This window comes from Oncorhynchus gorbuscha, linkage group LG02, assembly GCF_021184085.1.
Source record: "Oncorhynchus gorbuscha isolate QuinsamMale2020 ecotype Even-year linkage group LG02, OgorEven_v1.0, whole genome shotgun sequence".
Lineage (NCBI taxonomy): Eukaryota > Metazoa > Chordata > Actinopteri > Salmoniformes > Salmonidae > Oncorhynchus > Oncorhynchus gorbuscha.
The window spans coordinates 73,104,077-73,124,694 of NC_060174.1; the positions used below are offsets into that span (position 1 = coordinate 73,104,077).

Below are 20,618 nucleotides of genomic sequence, written 5' to 3' on the forward strand. Positions count from 1 at the left end.
CATTTTTTGAACGGAGCATGCTTATCTAAAATGGTGAGGAAGTTACTTTTAAAGAATGACCATGCATCCTCAACTGACGGGATGAGGTCAATGTCCTTCCAGGATACCCGGGCCAGGTCGATTAGAAAGGCCTGCTCACAGAAGTGTTTTAGGGAGCGTTTGACAGTGATGAGGGGTGGTCGTTTGACTGCGGCTCCGTGGCGGATACAGGCGATGAGGCAGTGATCGCTGAGATCCTGGTTGAAGACAGCAGAGGTATATTTGGAGGGCCAGTTGGTCAGGATGACGTCTATGAGGGTGCCCTTGTTTACAGAGTTAGGGTTGTACCTGGTGGGTTCCTTGATGATTTGAGTGAGATTGAGGGCATCTAGCTTAGATTGTAGGACTGCCGGGGTGTTAAGCATATCCCAGTTTAGGTCACCAGAACGAACTCTGAAGCTAGATGGGGGCGATCAATTCACAAATGGTGTCCAGGGCACAGCTGGGAGCTGAGGGGGGTCAGTAGCAGGCGGCAACAGTGAGAGACTTGTTTCTGGAGAGAGTCATTTTCAAAATTAGTAGTTCAAACTGTTTGGGTATGGACCTGGAAAGTATGACATTACTTTGCAGGCTATCTCTGCAGTAGACTGCGACTCCGCCCCCTTTGGCAGTTCTATCTTGACGGAAGATGTTATAGTTGGGTATGGAAATCTCTGAATTTTTTGTGGCCTTCCTGAGCCAGGATTCAGACACGGCAAGGACATCAGGGTTAGCAGAGTGTGCTAAAGCAGTGAGTAAAACAAACTTAGGGAGGAGGCTTCTGATGTTGACATGCATAAAACCAAGACTTTGTACAGTAACATGCTATTCATGACGTCAGAGCGTTGGCTTTGCGCTTCACAGTGTTGTGTGGGTTTTGACTGACAGTCATTATAAACTTGAATACCTCGCAACGCGACTTACCCCTCCTGCTAATTGGGCAACTTTTGCTAATTTTTTGTTGTCTGAGTGAAGGAAATGCTGTAAATTAAGGTGACTCTACGTATTTTGAAAGATGAGACGTTGAGGATTATAATAAATACCGCTTTGATGTCATACAAGCAAGCCAAACACCTGTCAGTCCAAATGTGTACTTCACATTTCCATAATATAAAACTCATGTCATATACAATGTCAATGTTTATGATCATCATGTTTCATGTACAGTTACCATACGACATGGCGTCATACCCTGACCAGAATGAGCCTGTTGGTCTATTGTGTCGTCACACGCACCTGAATGCACTCATGACTCCTTAACTACGCGGACACAAATTACCATCTGTTTCTCTGAATTGTATTTTGAAAACCTAACACCGTAATATGGTATTTTAAAATGTAGCTAGTCATGTTGGCAATAGAACAAGCTTTCAAATGATGCCTACCTGACCAACATTGCGATTTATAATGGAATGTTTTTGGATTAGGTAAACAGCAGTAATTGTGTGATATCAGGAATGCAGGGCTGTGTTCCAACCCAACAAACTACAAGTGTGCTTGCTCTAGTTCCTCAGTGGCACAGCTAGGAGAGATCCAAAAGCATCTTATAGGTGAAGATTCTTCTTTGAATTGTTTTGTTTTATGTTGCACCTACCCCACATTTTCCAGGAATATTCTTATCATGTTACTCAATGCATCCAGAGTATTTTCAGATTTCTTTATCAACAAATGTGGCGAAAAGTTCAGTAAATGAGAGGTTTTTGGCATCTAATAGAGGGGATAACAACAGGACCCCTAACAACAAGGGATTCTGGGATCATGACTATATACAGTTGTCGGAAGTTTAAGTTTACATACACCTTAGCCAAATACATTTCAACTCAGTTTTTCACAATTCCTGACATGTAATCCTAGTAAAAAATCCCTGTATTAGGTCAGTTAGGATCATCACTTTATTTTTAGAATGTGAAATGTCAGAATAATAGTAGAGAGAATTATCTATTTCAGCATTTATTTATTTCATCGCATTCCCAGCGGATCAGAAGTTTACATACACTCAATTAGTGTTTGGTAGCATTGCCTTTAAATTGTTTAACTTGGGTCAAACGTTTTGGGTAGCCTTCCACAAGCTTCCCACAATAAGTTGGCTGAATTTTGGCCCATTCCTCCTGACAGAGCTGGTGTAATTGAGTCAGGTTTGTATGCCTCCTTGCTGCCACACACCTTTTCAGTTCTGCCCGCAAATGTTCTATAGGATTGAGGTCAGGGCTTTGTGATGGCCGCTCCAATACCTTGACTTTGTTGTCCTTGAGCCATTTTGCCACAATTTTGGAAGTATGCTTGGGGTCAATGTCCATTTGGAAGACCCATTTGCGACTAAGCTTTAACTTCCTGAATGATGTCTTGAGCTGTTGCTTCAATATATCCACATAATTTTCCTCCCTAATGATGCCATCTATTTTGTGAAGTGCACCAGTCCCTCCTGGAGCAAAGCACCACCACAACATGATGCTGCCACCCCCGTGCTTCACTGTTGGAATGGTGCTTTTCGGCTTGCAAGCCTCCCCCTTTTTCCTCCAAACATAATGATGGTCATTATGGCCAAACAGTTCTATTTTTGTTTCATCAGACCAGAGGACATTTCTTCAAGATGTGTCAAGTGTGGTGAGGATGAGCCATCTCTTGCCAGGAGATACACTAGGAAATCTAACCTACTGTGATGACTCAACCCCGTGCCCAATAACATCTGACTGGTAAAGGTCCTGTGAAAATCACATTACAACGTAAAGCAAAAAACTAAATGTTCATATATTTTCCTTTTACTCTTTCGAATCCACTTCTACAATAAATTATCATTGCTCTGTCATTTTCCTTGAACTCCTATCAAAGAAATCAGAGCCATATTCCTTCCTGATAAGTTTGTATGACCATGGAGGCTTCGGAACATCTAGAGCTCACTCCTTCTCTTGGACTTGTGTAATTAATAATAAATACCACTCAAAATAGAAATTCATTTTATGTACTTCTTCATTATTAATACATCACTACAAGAAAAGTTAAAATGATGGTGTAAATGTGTTGGCTCAGTGCTGTCAAAAGAAAATACCCCAACTGTTAGATTTTTTTATGTGTCTCAGACCAAAACAGGAAAAATAATGTTTCGAAAATATGAAGCAGTGGGTTATGAATAGGTTAGGAAACAAAACCAGATCTTCTGGTCTTCTGTAGCTCAGTTGGTAAAGCATGGGGCCAGGATAGTGGGTTTGATTCCCGGGACCTGCCATATGTAAAATGTATGCACGCATTATTGTAAGTCGCTTTGGATAAAAGCGTCTGCTAATGGCATTTACAGTGCAGTATTCAGACCTGTTACAGCCTGTTACAGCCTTATTCCAAAATGGATTTTAATTCATTTTTTTCCTTCATCAATCTACACAAAATACCACATAATGACAAAGTGAAAACTGATTTAGATTCTTTTGCAAATATATTAAAAATAAAAAACAGAAACACCTTATTTACATAACTATTCAGACCCTTTGCTATGAGACTCGAAAATTGAGATCAGATGCATCCTGTTTCCATTGATCATCCTTGATGTGTCTACAACTTGATTGGAGTCCACGTGTGGTAAATTCAATTGATTGGATCTGATTTGGAAAGGCTCACACCTGTCTATAAAAGGTCCCACAGGTGACAGTGCATGTCAGAGCAAAAACCAAGCCATGAGGTCGAAGGAATTGTCCATAGTGCTCTGAAACATAGTGCTCTGATTGTGTCAAGGAACAGATCTACGGAAGAGTCTAAAAAGTGTCTGCAGCATTTAAGGTCCCAATGAACACAGTGGCCTCCATCATTCTTAAATGGAAGAAGTTTGGAGTCTTCCTAGAGCTGGCCACCCGGCCAAACTGAACAATTAGAGGAGGAGGTGACCAATAACCTGATGCTATTGGTTCCTCTGTGGAGATGGGAGAACCTTCCAGAAGGACAACCATCTCTGCAGCATACCACCAATCAGGCTTTTATGGTAGAATTGCCAGACGGAAGCCACTTCTCAGTAAAAGGCACATGACAGCCCGCTTGGAGCACCTAAATGACTCAGACCATGAGAAACAAGATTCCCTATGCCAAGTGTCACGTCTGGAGGAAACCTGGGACGATCCCTAAGGTGAAGCATGGTGGTGGCAGTGTCATGCTGTGGGGATGTTTTTCAGTGGCAGGGAATGGGAGATTAGTCAGGATCGAGGGAAAGATGAATGGAACAAAGTACAGAGAGATCCTTGAAGGCTTAAGGCTGTAATCGCTGAGTAAAGGGTCTGAATACTTGTCTAAATATGTTATTTCAAATTTGTATTTTAATGTGCAAAATGTTATATTATGGGGCATTGTGTGTAGATTGAGAATTTTAGAATAAGGCTGTAATGTAAGAAAATGTGGAAAATGGAGTCTGAATACTTTCCAACTGCACTGTATTATTATAAAAAGACAACCCTGCACAAAATAATTATTACAGCTGGAAGTGATCCCGCTATGAGCAGCCACATTAACCTCGGCATTAACCTCTGTCCTTGGTTCTGTCTGTGTCCTATCAGTCTGTCCAGGGCAGCTGACTGAGAGTACTACTGTATGACACTGGATGAACAGATGGCTAGGTTCACTCTTCATTGACTCTTATCCACAATTGGAAACACTGAGTGCTTGATGGTGGTTCACTGAAGATTCATTTCAAATTCATCTCACATTGTCTTTGTCCTCTACTACCTGGATTGTCCATAGGCTCCTCTGTCATCATCTATTTGGTAAAGAGTTCATTTAATAATAGAACAGGCTACCCTTTCTCCAAGTCGTGTTGAGCTCCGGTAGTCTGACTCTTTTTGACTGACACATCCATCATAAACAGTCCTGGGAGACAAAGTCACTCTAACAGTGTTCATACCATATGTCAACGGCTCCTACAGTCATCCGGCATGCTGTCATTTAACTCTGAGGTGCTTCATTAACCAAACACTGGGTGAATTCTACTGTTCGTGACTGATTGGTAACCTTTGTGTGTATTTGTTTGTTTAACCTGTAAGTGCCAACAATAACCTCCCTGGAAGGCAATCCAATACTCTATTATTATTTTTTATTCAGCCACAATAATGAAGCATAGCTCAAGCAGAATCCTGTTCCTTTCAGACTGAAATACATGCCACTGTGCCAAATAATCCATACATCATTATTTCCCTGACATGACTGCAGTGCATATGCACAACATCATCACAGTTCCATACAGGAGCAACCATTCTGGCTTCACATTTTGAGATATGATAATGATGTGCTGATTATCTGAACACATTAACTGATTTCACTGCAGATGCCAAAGACATGTAACCACAGAAACGGTCCTGGGCATCATCAAGGCAACCCATGCAGCATGAAAATGAGTAAGCCTAGTGCAGACCTAAAAATAGCTCTCACGCAGTACAGGGCTCCCGAAGAAAAACCATCCAGGCAGTTATGAAGTAAACCCCCAACCCCCTCTACCGTCATCTTCCCCAGCTAGCGTTCTGTCTTTGTTCCTCCTCCTCAGGCAGCCCCTGTTTCCCCCAGCCAGTCCCCATACTGTACTGTCTGTACTACAACCACACTGAGCAGCACAATGGATTCACCATCTCTTTCACTGGCGCGCCACCAATAATGTATATAAACCCTGGATTGCTGATGCTTTGTATTGGCTGATGAGAGACTTTGAAGCCACCGGTCTGCCACATTGGCTTTCCACAGAAGAAGCATAGGAATGAATGGAATTCTACAGTATTTCAATTAAATGTTTAAAGTACACAATTACATGTACCAAAATTGAGGCATGGGTTTCAAAATACCACCCCCCTGTCAGTCATGTAGTGTATATATAAATCATTACACTCCACACAATCCAATAGAACTCAATTAAAGAGTGACCAGGTATGAGTTCTAAGTTAAGTGCTTACTCACAGACAATTACCCTTTAATTCATCATGTATCATAATCTAATTTATTAACATTGCGGCACTCATAAGGAGCTTCTAGGCCAGTTGGTCATTATCAATAATGAGCGCTTTGTTCCTTATCGCTAAAATTAAACAGCAACCAGATGAATTGGTGAAATAATTGATATTCATATCTACCAGAAGGAATCCTAAACAAATATTCAAACATCATAATACAATTACCTGGAGTGCAAGGGGTTTCCATCGTACATTCTTGAGCAGGGCAGGGGCAGACGTGAGAGTGTTCTGAGGTCTCTTCTTCAGGGTGAGGATGACTCCATTGGGGTCTTCTCTGAGGGCATTCACCAGGTTCTTCAGCTGCCAGCCCACCTGCACAGGTACGCCACAGAGGAGAGAGACAATTCAACACTCTCAGTGAGGCTGAAGAAATACTCAACCAATCATGACAATAGAGCTAGTAAATTACAGTAGCTACTGTGGTTCTGAACATCTCTTCAACCAACTATGCCTAGGAGGAGCACCGGAGGTAATGATGGTGAAAACAACTACAAAACCCTTCCAATACACTACAGCCCATTCCCACAAATTACAGTGCTTGGATAAGAATGGCGTTTTGCACAAAAACAGTTAACTAAACAGCATGTGCTGGAAAGTGTTGCATACAATGTAGACAAAATGTTGTTCCATTTATTTATTTTCTTGACTGAACATAACCATTTTCAAAATTCTGTCCCATCTGTTGTACAATGTTAAACAACGTTTAACAGAAGTTAAACAAACTGATAGTGCTGCACCTCGTGCCGACCTATAATGCATCGCAAAGCATCAGCGCCAAGCCCTACTGGGCTCTGACCTGCAACAGACAGTGTGCAGCTGTGCTACAGTGAGCTTGGATCTACTGATGGCGGTGTGCTCTCAGGCAGGCTCCAGTAGAGGCAAGGGAGCAGAGAAAGCAGGTCACGTCCCCCTCCCTCCCTCCCTCTCCCTTCCTCCCTCTCTACGCCACGCTGAGCACCTCTCAATACCTCTGTGCTCTGTAGAGTGCCAATGTTAATAATGCAACTTATCTGTAAACAGGTTACATTATTCAACTCAGAGACTGGCATGGCGACATAGTCAAACTATAAAAACACCCACACACACATTACTGTTTGGCTGAGACACTGTCTCTGTGTTCACAACAGCTATGCCGACTGGCAATGGCCCATTTCACTCCCACAAAGACGACAAACATCTTAAAAAGACACAGACAGACAGACACAATTACTGTACATACAGTACAATACACACACATACTCTATATACAGTACCAGTCAAAAGATTGGACACACCTACTCATTCATTATTTTTTTCTACATTGTAGAATAATAGTGAAGACATTAAAACTATGAAATAACACATATGGAATCTTGTAGTAACCAAAAAAGTGTTAAACAAATCAAAATACATTTTAGATTTTAGATTCTTCAAAGTAGCCACCTTTTGCCTTGATGACAGCTTTGCACACTCTTGGAATTCTCTCAACCAGCTTCATGAGGTAGTCAACTGGAATGCATTTCAATAAACAGATGTGCCTTGTTAAAAGTTATTTCCTTGTTAATGCGTTTGAGCCAATCAGTTGTGTTGTGACAAGGTACGGATGGTATACAGAAGACAGCGCTGTTTGGTAAAAGTCCATATTAAAGCAAGAACAGCTCAAATAAGCAAAGGGGAAATGACAGTCCATCATTACTTTAAGACATGAAGGTCAGTCAATCCGGAACGTTTCAAGAACTTTGAAAGTTGCTTCAGGTGCAGTTGCAAAAACAATCAAGCACTATGATGAAGCTGGCTCTCATGAGTACCGCCACAGGAAAGGAAGACCCAGAGTTACCTCTGCTGAAGAGGATAAGTTCATTAGAGTTAAAAGCCTCAAATTGCAGCCCAAATAAATGCTTCACAGAGTTCAAGTAACTGACACATCTCATCAGCTGTTCAGAGGAGACTTTGTGAATCAGGCCTTCATGGTAGAATTTGCTTTAAAGAAACCACTACTAAAGGACACCAATAAGAAGAGAAGACTTGCTTGGGTCAAGAAACACGAGCAATGGACATTACACCAGTGGAAATCTGTGCTTTGGTCTAATGAGTCCAAATTTGAGATTTGTGGTTCCAACCGCTGTGTCTTTGTGAGTCACAGAGTACGTGAATAGATGATCTCTTCATGTGTAGTTCCCACCGTGAAGCATGGAGGAGGTGATGAGACACCTAAATGACACTACTGGTGACACTGTCAGTGATTTATTTAGAATTCAAGCACACTTAACCAGCATGGCTACAACAGCATTCTGAGCTATACGCCATCCCATCTGGTTTGCACTTAGTGGGACTATCAATTTTTTTTCAACAGGACAATGACCCAACACATCTCCAGAATATGTAAGGGCTATTTCACCAAGGAGAGTGATGGAGTGCTACATCAAATGACCTGGCCTCCACAATCACCCAACCTCAACCCAATTGACATGGTTTGGGATGAGTTGGACCGCAGTTTTTAAAATGTATTTTTATAAAAAATAAATATATTTAACCTTTATTTAACCAGGTAGGCCAGTTGAGGATAAGTTCTCATTTACAACTGCGACCTGGCTAAGATAAAGCAGAGCAGTGGTACACAAACAACAACAGTTACACGTGGAATAAACAAGCAAACAGTCAATAACACAATAGAAAAGTCTATATACAGTGTGTGCAAATGAGGTAAGATAAGGGAGGTAAGGCAATAAATAGGCCATAATGGCGAAATAATTACAATTTAGCAATTAAAACACTGGAGTGATAGATGTACAGAAGATGAATGTGCAAGTAGAGATACTGGGGTGCAAAGGAGCAAAAAAAACAGTATTGGGATGCGGTAGTTGAATGGGTTATTTACAGATGGGCTATGTACAGGAGCAGTGATCTGCTCTGACAGCTGGTGATTAAAGTTAGAGAGGGAGATATGAGTCTTCAGCTTCAGTGATTTTTGCAATTCGTTCCAGTCATTGGCAGCAGAAAACTGGAAGGAAAGGCTGCCAAAGTTGGAATTGGCTTTGGGGGTGACCAGTGAAATATACTTGCTGGAGCGCCTGCTACGGGTGGGTGCTGCTTTGGTGACCAGTGAGCTGAGATAAGGCGGGGCTTTACCAAGCAAAGACATATAGATGACCTGGAGACAGTGGGTTTGGCGACGAATATGAAGCGAGGGCCAGCCAATGAGAGCATACAGGTCGCAGTGGTGGGTAGTATATGGGGCTTTGGTGACAAAACGGATGGCACTGTGATAGACTGCAACCAATTTGCTGAGTAGTGTGTTGGAGGCTATTTTGTAAATGACATCGCCAAAGTCAAGGATCGGTAGGATGGTCAGTTTTACGAGGGTATGTTTGGCAGCATGGGTGAAGGATGCTTTGTTGCGAAATAGGGGACTGATTCTAGATTTAATCTTGCTTAATGTGAGTCTGGAAGGAGAGTTTACAATCTAACCAGACACCTAGGTATTTGTAGTTGTCCACATATTCTAAGTCAGAACCGTCCAGAGTAGTGATGCTGGACGGGCAGGCAGGTGCGGGCAGAGATCGGTTGAAGAGCATGCATTTAGGTTTACTTGCATTTAAGAGCAGTTGGACACCACGGAAGGAGAGTTGTATGGCATTGAAGCTCATCTGGAGGTTAGTTAACACAGTGTCCAAAGAAGGGCCAGAAGTACACACAATGGTGTCGTCTGTGTAGAGGTGGATCAGAGAATCACCAGCAGCAAGAGCGACATCATTGATATATACAGAGAAAAGAGTCGGCCTGAGAATTGAACCCTGTGGCACCCCCATAGAGGCTGCCAGAGGTCAGGACAACAGGCCCTCCGATTTGACACACTGAACTCTGTCTGATAAGTAGTTGGTGAACAAGGCGAGGCAGTCATTTGAGAAACCAAGGCTGTTGAGTCTGCCGATAAGAATGTGGTGATTGACAGAGTCGAAAGCCTTGGCCAGTTCGATGAATACAGCTGCACAGTATTGTCTCTTATCAATGGTGGTTATGATATCATTTAGGACCTTGAGCGTGGCTGAGGTGCACCCATGACCAGCTTGGAAACCAGATTGCATAGCGGAGAAGGTACGGTGGGATTCGAAATGGTCGGTGATCTATTTGTTAACTTGGCTTTCGAAGACCTTAGAAAGGCAGGGTAGGATAGATAGGTCTGTAACAGTTTGGGTCTCGAGTGTCTCCCCCTTTGAAGAGGGGAATGACCGTGGCAGCTTTCCAATCCTTGGGGATCTCAGACGATATGAAAGAGGTTGAACAGGCTAGTAAATAGGGGTGCAACAATTGCATTTTTAGAAAGAGAGGGTCCAGACTGTCTAGCCCGGCTGATTTGTAGGGGTCCAGATTTTGCAGCTCTTTCAGAACATTGGCTATCTGGATTTGGGTGAAAGAGAAATGGGGAGGCTTGGGCAAGTTGCTGTGGGGTTGCAGGGCTGTTGACCGGGGTAGGGGTAGTCAGGTGGAAAGCATGGTCAGTTGTAGAAAAATGCTTCTTGAAATTCTCAATTATCATGGATAATGGTGGTGACAGTGTTTCCTAGCCTCAGTGCAATGGACAGCTGGGAGGAGGTGCTGTTATTCTCCATGGACTTTAGTGTCCCAGAACCTTTTGGAGTTTGTGCTACAGGATGCAAATTTCTGTTTGAAAAAGCTAGCGTTTGCTTTCCTAACTGCCAGTGTATATTGGTTCCTAACTTCCCTGAAAAGTTGCATATCATGGGGTCTATTCTATGCTAATGCAGTACGCCACAGAATGTTTTTGTGCTGGTCAAGAGCAGTCAGGTCTGGAGTGAACCAAGGTTGATATCTGTTCCTGGTTCTACATTTTTTGAATGCGGCATACTTATTTAAGATGGTGAGGAAAGCACTTTTAAAAGAATAACCAGGCATCCTCTACTGACGGAATGAGGTCAATATCCTTCCAGGATACCCGGGCCAGGTTGATTAGAAAGGCAAGAGGAAGAGTCAGTTGTAGTCCCTTCGGGCAGTTATGTCGGCAGACCAGTCGTGATGAATCGGCAGAGCTCAGGGTAGTAAAAGGGTCCAGGCCAATTGACAAAATATGTATTGTAGCCCAAGAAAATTGGCTGTTGGGCCACTTCAGCTAACAGTCCGATATGCTCTAGACAGCAGCTAGTAGGCTAGCAGATGGGCATTCAGGGGACGTCGCAATGGACGAGCCTGTTGAAAACCCCCTTGGGTGCATTACATTGGTAGACCAGTCGTGAAGGATCGGTGGGGCTCCGTATCGGCAGTAAAAGGGGTCCAGGCCAATTGGCAAAATAGGTATTGTAGCCCAAGGAGTGGCTGATGGACCTCTTCAGCTAACCAGGAGATGGGCCTAGCAGAGGCTAGCTCCAAGCTAATTGGTACCTACTTCGGGACAGATACGTTAGCCAGGAGTAGCCACTTGGATGGCAGCTAGAAAGCTGCGATGATCTAGGTGAAAAGGTTCAGAGCTTGCGGTAGGAATCCGGAGATGTGGGGGAAAGAGTCCGGTATGCTCTGGGATGAATCGCGCTGTGCAGACTTGCAGGAGATGTCCGGGCTAAAGGTTAGCTGATGACCGCTAGCAGTGGCTAGTTAACTAGTAGCTAGTTAGCTGGCTGACTTCTGTTGGGGCTTCCGGTTCTAAAGTAAAGAAAATAGCAGATCCATACCACATTGGGTGAGGCGGGTTGCAGGAGAGAATGTTGGAGTTGAGGTTAAAAAATATATACTAAATATATGCAAAGAAAAAAGATATATACACGGGACACGACAAGATGAAGATCAGACGAAGACAAAGACGCCTGACTGCTACGCCATCTTGGAATGTTGTAACATTTACAAATGTTGTAAAAGCAGCCAACAAGTGCTCAGCATACGTTAGAACTCCTTCAAGACAGTTGGAAAAGCATTTCAGGTGAAGCTGGTTGAGAGAATGTCAAGCATGTGCAAAGCTGTCAACAAGGCAAAGAGTGGCAACTTTGAAGAATCTCAAAGTTTACATGATTCCATGGTTACATGATTCCATATGTGTTATTTCATAGTTTTGAGGTCTTCACTATTATTCTATATTATAAAACAAAATGTAAAAATAAAGATAAACCCTTGAATAAGCACAGTTGAAGTCAGAAGTTTACATACACCTTAGCCAAAATACATTTAATCTCAGTTTTTCACAATTCCTGACATTTAATCCAAGTAAAAATTTCCTGTTTTAGGTCAGTTAGGATCACCACTTTATTTAAGAATGTGGCAGTAGTTATTGGCAATAGTTGAGTTAATTATCTATTTCAGATTTTGTGTCTTTCATCACATTCCCAGTGGGTCAGAAGTTTACATACACTCAATTAGTATTTGGTAGCATTGCCTTTAAATTGTTTAACTTGGGTCAAACGTTTCGGGTAGCCTTCCATAAGCTTCCCACAATAAGTTGGCTGAATTTTGGCCCATTCCTCCTGACAGAGCTGGTGTAACTGAGTCATGTTTGTAGGCTTCCTTGCTCGCACATGCTTTTTCAGTTCTGCCCACAAATGTTCTATAGGATTGAAGTCAGGGCTTTGTGATGGTCGCTCCATTACCTTTACTTTGTTGTCCTTAAGCCATTTTGCCACAACTTTGGAAGTTTGCTTGGGGTCATTGTCCATTTGGAAGACCCATTTGCATCCAAGCTTTAACTTCCTGACTGATGTCCTGAGCTGTTGTTTCAATATATCCACATCATTTTCCTCCCTCATGATGCCATCTATTTTGTGAAGTACACCAGTCCCTCCTGCAGCAAAGCACCTCCACAACATGATGCTGCCACCCCGTGCTTCATGGTTGTAATGGTGTTCTTTGGCTTGCAAGCCTCCCTCTTTCTCCTCCAAACATAACAATAGTCATTATGGCCAAACAGTTCTATAGTTGTTTCCACAGACCAGAGGACATTTCTAAAAACAAAGTACGATCTTTTGTACCTGTTTCCTCCAGCATCTTCACAGGGTCCTTTGCTGTTGTTCTGGGATTGACTTGCACTTTTCACACCAAAGTACATTCATCTCTAGGAGACAGAACACCTCTCCTTTCTGAGTGGTGTGATGGCTGCGTGGTCCCATGGTGTTTGTACTTGTGTACTATTGTTTGTACAGATGAACGTGGTACTTTCAGGCATTTGGAAATTGCTTCCAAGGATGAACCAGACTTGTGGAGATCTGCCATTTTTCTTCTGAGGTCTTGGTTGATTTCTTTTGATTTTCCAATGATGTCAAGCAAAGAGGCACTGAGTTTGAAGGTAGGCCTTGAAATACATCCACAGGTACACCTCCAATTGACTCAAATTATGTCAATTAGCCTATCAGAAGCTTCTAAATCCATCACATAATTTTCTGGAATTGTCCAAACTGTTTAAAGGCACAGTCAACTTAGTGTATGTAAACTTCTGACCCACTGGAATTGTGATACAGTGAGTTATAAGTGAAATAATCTGTCTGTAATAAAAATTGTTGGAAAAATGACTTGTGTCATGCACAAAGTAGATGTCCTAACCGACTTGCCAAAACTATAGTTTGTTAAAACTTCTTACGGCTGTGATCCCGCTAACGGGATTGATATGACAACAGCCAGTGAATGTGCAGGGCGCCAAATTCAAAACAACTGAAATCCCATAATTAAAAGTCGTCAAACATACAAGTATTTCACACCATTTTAAAGATACTCTTCTTGTTAATCACCACAGTGTCCGATTTCAAATAGGCTTTACTGCGAAAGCACCACAAATGATTATGATAGGTCAGAGCCAAGTCACAGAAAAACACAGACATTTTTCTAGTGTCACGAACCGGCTCAAAGCCTGTATCAAAAGGGAGACAACGTGGAGAGTAACAAAACATATATTTATTAAATAAAGTAAACTAAGTACAATATACAATGGTGTGTGTAATCAGTCGTCAGTAGTGTAAGTGAGTGTTTTGCGTGCATGAATGTGATAATGCAGGGTGTTGAAAGGTGCCAAAACAAACAACCAAAAACCACCAAGATTGAAGCTGGTTGAGAGAATGAGTGGGAGGGTCGTCACACCAGCCAAAGAGAGGAGTCACAAAAATCAGAAATGGAGATAGAATGAATCACTAACCTTTGATGATCTTCATCAGATGACACTCATAGTACTTCATGTTACACAATACATGTATGTTTTGTTCGATAAAGTTGATGTTTAAAAAATCTCAGTATACATTGGCACGTTATATTCAGTAGTTCCAAAAACATCCAGTGATTTTGCAGAGAGCCACATCAATTTACAGAAATACTCATCATAAATGTTAATGAAAATACAAGTGTTATACATGGAACTTTAGATACACTTCTCCTGCAACCGCTGTGTCAGATTTCAAAAAAGCCTTATGGAACCATGCAATAATCTGAGTACAGCGCTCAGAGCCCAAACAAGCCAAAAAGATATCCGCCATATTGTGCAGTCAACAGAAGTCAGAAATAACATTATAAGTATTCACTTACCTTTGATGATCTTCATCAGAATGCACTCCCAGGAATCCCAGTTCCACAATAAATGTTTGTTTTGTTCGATAATGTCCATCATTTATGTCCAAATAGCTCCTTTTTTTAGCACGTTTGGTCAACAAATCCAAACTCACGAAGTGCGTTCACTAGGAGCAGACGAAAAGTAAAAAAGTTCTGTTACAGTCCGTAGAAACATGTCAAACGATGTATAGAATCAATCTTTAGGATGTTTTTAACATAAATCTTCAATAATGTTCCAACCCGGAGAATTCCTTTGTCTGTAGAAATGCAATGGAACTCAAGCTAACTCTCACGTGAACGAGCGTCACGAGCTCAAGGCATTCTGGCAGACCTCTGACTCATTTCCCTCTCATGCGCGCCCACTTCACAGTAAAAGCATCAAGCAAGGTTCTAAAAACTGTTGACATCTAGTGGAAGCCTTAGGAAGTGCAACATGACCAATATCCCACTGTATCTTCAATAGGGAATGAGTTGAAAAACGAACAACCTCAGATTTTTGCCTGCCATATGAATTCTGTTATACTCACAGACATCATTCAAATAGTTTTAGAAACTTCAGAGTGTTTTCTATCCAAATATGCTAATAATATGCATATATTAGCAACTGGCACTGAGTGGCAGGCAGTTTATTCTGGGCACCTTATTCATTCAAGCTACTCAATACTGTCCCCAGCCAAAAGAACTTTGTGGAGTGGTTGAAAAACGAGATTTAATGACTCCAACCTAAGTGTATGTAAACTTCCACTTCAAATGTAGATGTCCAAACTTTTGACAGGTACTGTACATGCAGACGTATCTAGAAAAAAAAACACATTCACTGCCTGCAGTGGCAGATCACACCCCAGCTAGCACATTTGGTTCCTTAGAAGTTGTGGGAACGTGTTTTTTGTTTCATATTGGTTGTGGTGAACGAAGCCATGTGTTTTTTTTGACTGGTAACGTTTTTTTAAATGTTCTGAGAACAGAAGTGATCATTTCACCTGTTCCGAGAGCATTTATTTTTAGGTTGAAGTGAGGTTTTACTAAAGTTTTACTCCGGTTCCTTTTAAGTTTTCCAGGGTGGTTTTATTACCATTGTAGGTCATTTTGAGTTTTTTGTATAACTTCCTTAAAACTTTCACTGAAAGTTTCAATAATACTTTTAATAACATTGCTACCTTATTTTGGGTTTACTTTTTTGAACTCCAAGCACAGGTAGGACACATGGAAATTATTTTCCTTCAGCATTAATCATGCAAATACATTTCTTTTTTAATGTGACACGGCAAAAGTGAGATTAAAACAAAACCGATGCTTGCGCAACTATGGGGCAAAACTGACAGGTTTGGTTCAGATTGTTGGCAACATTTAAAACTATACTTAATCTCCAATGTTTATTGAAAAAAATATATTTGCACAATGTGCACTTATTGTCTATCGATTAAATTGTTACAGTTATTGGTTAACTAGCTAGCAAATTTAAGCCATACTAGCATAGACATGACATGAGTAAAAAATCACACCAGAATACACTTAACAAGATAGAGGATAGAGATAGTTTTGTTTGACACTGAGAACAGAAAGTATATGTTTGAAATAACATTCTTAGAACGTTCTCTGAACGCTACTAAAGTTTTCTTGCGTTATTTATGGATATTTTTTTTAACGTTCTTTGAACAATTTGAAAACATGGCTTTTAATAGAACCATGAGGAAACCTTTAGGAAACATTATGCTGAAGCACTGAAATTCCCACAGAATAAATATTTGAGAACATTCCCAATGTCAAACCAGTTGGAGAATGTTTCGAGAACATTAACAAAATTGAAATTAAATGTAACCACGGTTGAACTTTTAGGAAACATAGAAATAGAACCAGGAGGAAACCTTTTGAAAACATTTTGCTGAAGTACTGAAATTCCCACATAAGAACGTTGTTTCTTAACACTCTCTTAACTAATTGAGAACATTCCCAATGTCAAACCAGTTGGAGAACAAACCAAAATCGTTACTCAATGTAATCATGTTGTAACTTTTAGGAAATGTTCTGTTTAAAGGAACGAAACACCAGAAAAAAAGGGTTTTTGTGAAGTTCATTTAATGTTTGGAGAATGTTCCAAAGCCAAGCAACAATACTGCACCTTGCCCAGAAAGTTGTGGGAAGGTTGTATGCAAAAATAACCATAGGACAACCATGTTCTTACCAAGCTCTAAGAAACATAGGTTTCTCAGAAACGTATGCGCTAGCTGGGACAAAGCATGTAATAAGCTAGCTAGCCTCTGGCCCTCAGGACAAGTTTGCCAGTTGTAGGCTTCTATTGGATGTTTGCCAAGGCATGTGACCATTCAGTTAAAGGCACAGTCAACTTAGCATATGTAAACTTCTGACCCAATGGAGTTGTGATACAGTGAATTTTAAGTGAAATAATCTGTATTTAAACCATTGTTAGACAAATGACATGCACAAAGTAGATGTCCTTACTGACTTGCCAAAACTATAGTTTGTTAATATTAGGAAAGTTCATTGGCACAACCACTGTCTCTCATGTTTCTGGACACAGCATCATGTCATAAAATGTATCATCTATGTGATTGGCTGATCATACAGTAAAATAGTTTTCCATACACAGTAAAATAGGCTACCGCAACCACAATGTATTAGTGTATCTTTGTTAAGGTAGGAGGAAGTACTGTGCCCTTTACCTTTTAAAAATATATCACAAATGTGCAGTTAGGCCTACTAGAAATGGTCCCCTACCGAGCTAGGACACTGCCCCTGCACAGTATGACAACATCAGTGGCCTGATTAATGCATCCACCAACCCAAACAAATTACAGGAAATGCCACAGTCCTCCCAATCCATTGTTTATATTAGATGTTAGTTTATTATCTCCTGCCAGCTGTTTTCATACTACATCTTCAATTCCACTAGAATCATATTTACTGGACTTTAAATAGCCTGGAGGGCCTCTGCAGCAACGACAAAGAGAAACATACACAGACCTCAATGCAAAGTGACACAAACAGTAGGTCATGACCTCTAAAGCTGCCACTGTTTCATCAGTGAATGACGTAGCTACTGTGGCTTCTGTACATGTGTGCATAAGCCACAGTAGGATAAACAAACATTTACTTCTGGCAAAAATAGAAGGAATGCTGAATGCTGCAAAGCTTTGATTTTGATCAGATTGTTATTAGAATCCTCATCAGCCAACGCCAACGGTCCTTCTGTAGCTCAGTTGGTAGAGCATGGCGCTTGTAACGCCAGGGTAGTGGGTTCGATCCCCGGGACCACCCATACGTAGAATGTATGCACACATGACTGTAAGTAGCTTTGGGTAAAAGCGTCTGCTAAATGGCATATATTATTATTATTATTATTAATGGCGACAGCTAACGGGGTCTGACAAATAACGAAAAATACATTACAGACAAACTACTTTACAATTTACATACATTTAAAAACATTTGCATGTAGGGTGTGTGTGTGTGCGTGTGTAGCTATCAGTTACATATACATGTCAGTACATACACACAATAAGAAGGTCCCATGCGGGAGAGGAATTGTGCCGTGAGGTGTTGCTTTATTTGTTTTTTGAAACCAGGTTTGTTGTTCACTTGTGCTATATGAGATGGAAAGGTGTTCCATGCAATCATGGCTCTGTATAACACTGTAAGTTTCCTTGAATTTGTTCTGGACCCCGGGACTTGAAAAGACCCCTGCTGGCGTGTCTGGTGGGTTAAGTGCGTGTGTCAGTGCTGTGTGTAAGATGACTATGCAAACAATTGGGAATTTCCAACACATTCATGTTTCTTATAAAAAAAAGAAGTGATGCAGTCAGTCTTTCCTCAACTCTTAGCCAAAGAGACCGGCATGTATAGTATTAATACAGTATTAGCCCTCTGATTACAATAAAGAGCAAATTGTCCCGCTCTGTTCTGGGCCGGCTGCAGCTTAACTATGTCCTTCTTTGCAGCACATGACCATATGACTGGACAATAATCAAGATAAAACTAGAGCCTGCAGGACTTGCTTTGTGGAGTGTAGTGTCAAAAAAGCAGAGCATCTCTTTATTACGGACAGACCTCTCCCCATCTTTACACCCATTACATCAATATGTTTTGACCATGACAGTTTACAATCTAAGGTAACACCAAGTAATTTAGTCTCCTCAACTTGCTTAACAGATACACCATTCATTCCCAGATTCAGCTGAGTTATAGAACTTATAGAATTATTTGTACTAAATACAATCCTCTTAGTTTTAGAGATGTTCAGTACCAGTTTATTTCTGGCCACCCATTCTAAAACTGATGGCAACTCTTTGTTTGGTGTTGCAGTGATTTCACTAGCTGTGGTTGCTGACGTGTACAGGGTTGAATCATCAGTTTCTGCCCATCATTTATTTTATTTTATTCTATCACTCTTTATATCATCTTGGCTTCTTCTTCTTCTTTATGATGGGTTTAGTCACATAATTTCTCAATTTGCAGTAAGTCAGCCAGTCAGATGTGCAGCCAGACTTATTAGCAACTCCGTTTGCCCAATCTCTGTCAACCATACATTTTTCAATTCCTCATCAACCCATGGAGCCTTAACAATTCTTAACTGGTGCGTGGTTTTGGAAACTTGGCTTTCCTGGATATAGCCCCTATATTGTAATCACTGCATCCAATGGGTACAGATACAGCATTAGAACAAAGTTCTACAATATTAGTAAAGACGTGATCAATACATCCAGAGGGTCTTGTTTCTGTCGTGTTTGTAAACACCCTGGTATGTTGATTAATAACCTGCACTAGATTACAGGCACTGGTTGCAGTGAGACGCTTCCTCTTGAGCGAACAACTTGATAAAAACCAGTGAATATTCAAGTCCCCAAGAAAGTACACTTCTGTTTACATCACATACACTATCAGGCATTTCACACAGATTATTTAGATACTGACTGTTAGCACTTCGTGGACTATAGCAGCACCCTAGAAAAAAATAGGCTTTAGATGAGGCAGATGAACCTGTAACCACAACACTTCAATAACACTTGACATGAGATCCTCTCTAAGCATTACAGGGATATGGCTCTGAATATATACAGCAACACCTCCCCATAAGCATACCTGCCTTTTCTATAGATGTTATATCCTTGTATTGATACTGCTGTATCAAAGGAATTATCTAAGTCTCAGAAATGGCTAATATATTGTTATCTGATGTTAAGCAAATTATTGATTTCATTAACCTTAATTTTTAATGCTTCATATATTAATATGGGGCATTTTTTTGCCCTTTCCTGGATAGCTTATCAGAGATAGACATAATATGGAAAACAACAAACAAAGCAAGAAAAAACATTATTCAGGAGTCCATCAATCAGTTGGTGGTGTGTGTGCTGTGGGATTGAAAATATGAACCCACAGGCTTGGCTCTAACATCCTTTGTAGGCTTTTGGGAGGGAGGGTGGACAATGAGCCTGTTATAGCGGATGTAAGCAATGTCCCCATGCGCTTTGACAGTTTTCATGGCTGGGATAAGTTCTTTCCTCTTCTGGCGCACAGCTTCAGGATAGTCCTCGTTGAGGAAGATGTATGTTCCTCTCAAGTTATTTGCTCTTTTCAGAACAGCTACCTTGTTCTTGAACATCAGGAACTTGACCACTATAGGCCTGGGTTTTCCAGTTCTGTGTACGTGCTCCACTTCAATCTTGCTGTGGTCCATCTTCAGTTTCTCAATGATCATTTCCCTCACTTTATCCTCAGACTCCGTCCAGGTCTCGTGGAGATTCTGCGATTCCATCCACAACAGTGTTGTTCCGCCTTGATTGTCCCTCGGGATAATCCGAGTTCTCCGTCATTGTTATCATGGATTCAAATACAGAACGGATGTCCTCTCTCAATGACTTACAGATTGCTGTTATCTTACTGTTCTCCTTTTTAAACTCATCGATCTGACCCTGGGAGAACTGCAAACTGTTCTTCAGGTCCTGTACCTCTCTGGTCAGATCATTCATTATTTTGTTAGTTGACTCCAGCAGTATTTGGACACAACACTTGAAGCTTTTCCTTGTTGTTGTAACAACTGCTTGTAGAACTATTTTTGTTTGTTTAAAAGTTCCTTCACCTGTGATAGAGAGACACCACTGTCCT

At 41.1% G+C, this 20,618-nt stretch overlaps 1 protein-coding gene across 2 annotated transcripts in view; it reads right to left on the bottom strand.

Moving 5' to 3' along the window:
• The window catches only part of LOC124008991 (connector enhancer of kinase suppressor of ras 2-like), a 60,770-nt gene that overhangs the window by 15,038 nt on the left and 25,114 nt on the right, over positions 1–20,618 (bottom strand). For both annotated transcript variants that reach the window (XM_046320571.1, XM_046320570.1), the window contains exon 9: positions 6,153–6,299. In XM_046320571.1, coding sequence (XP_046176527.1) covers positions 6,153–6,299 — 147 coding nt within the window. The remainder of the gene's footprint in view (positions 1–6,152; positions 6,300–20,618) is intronic.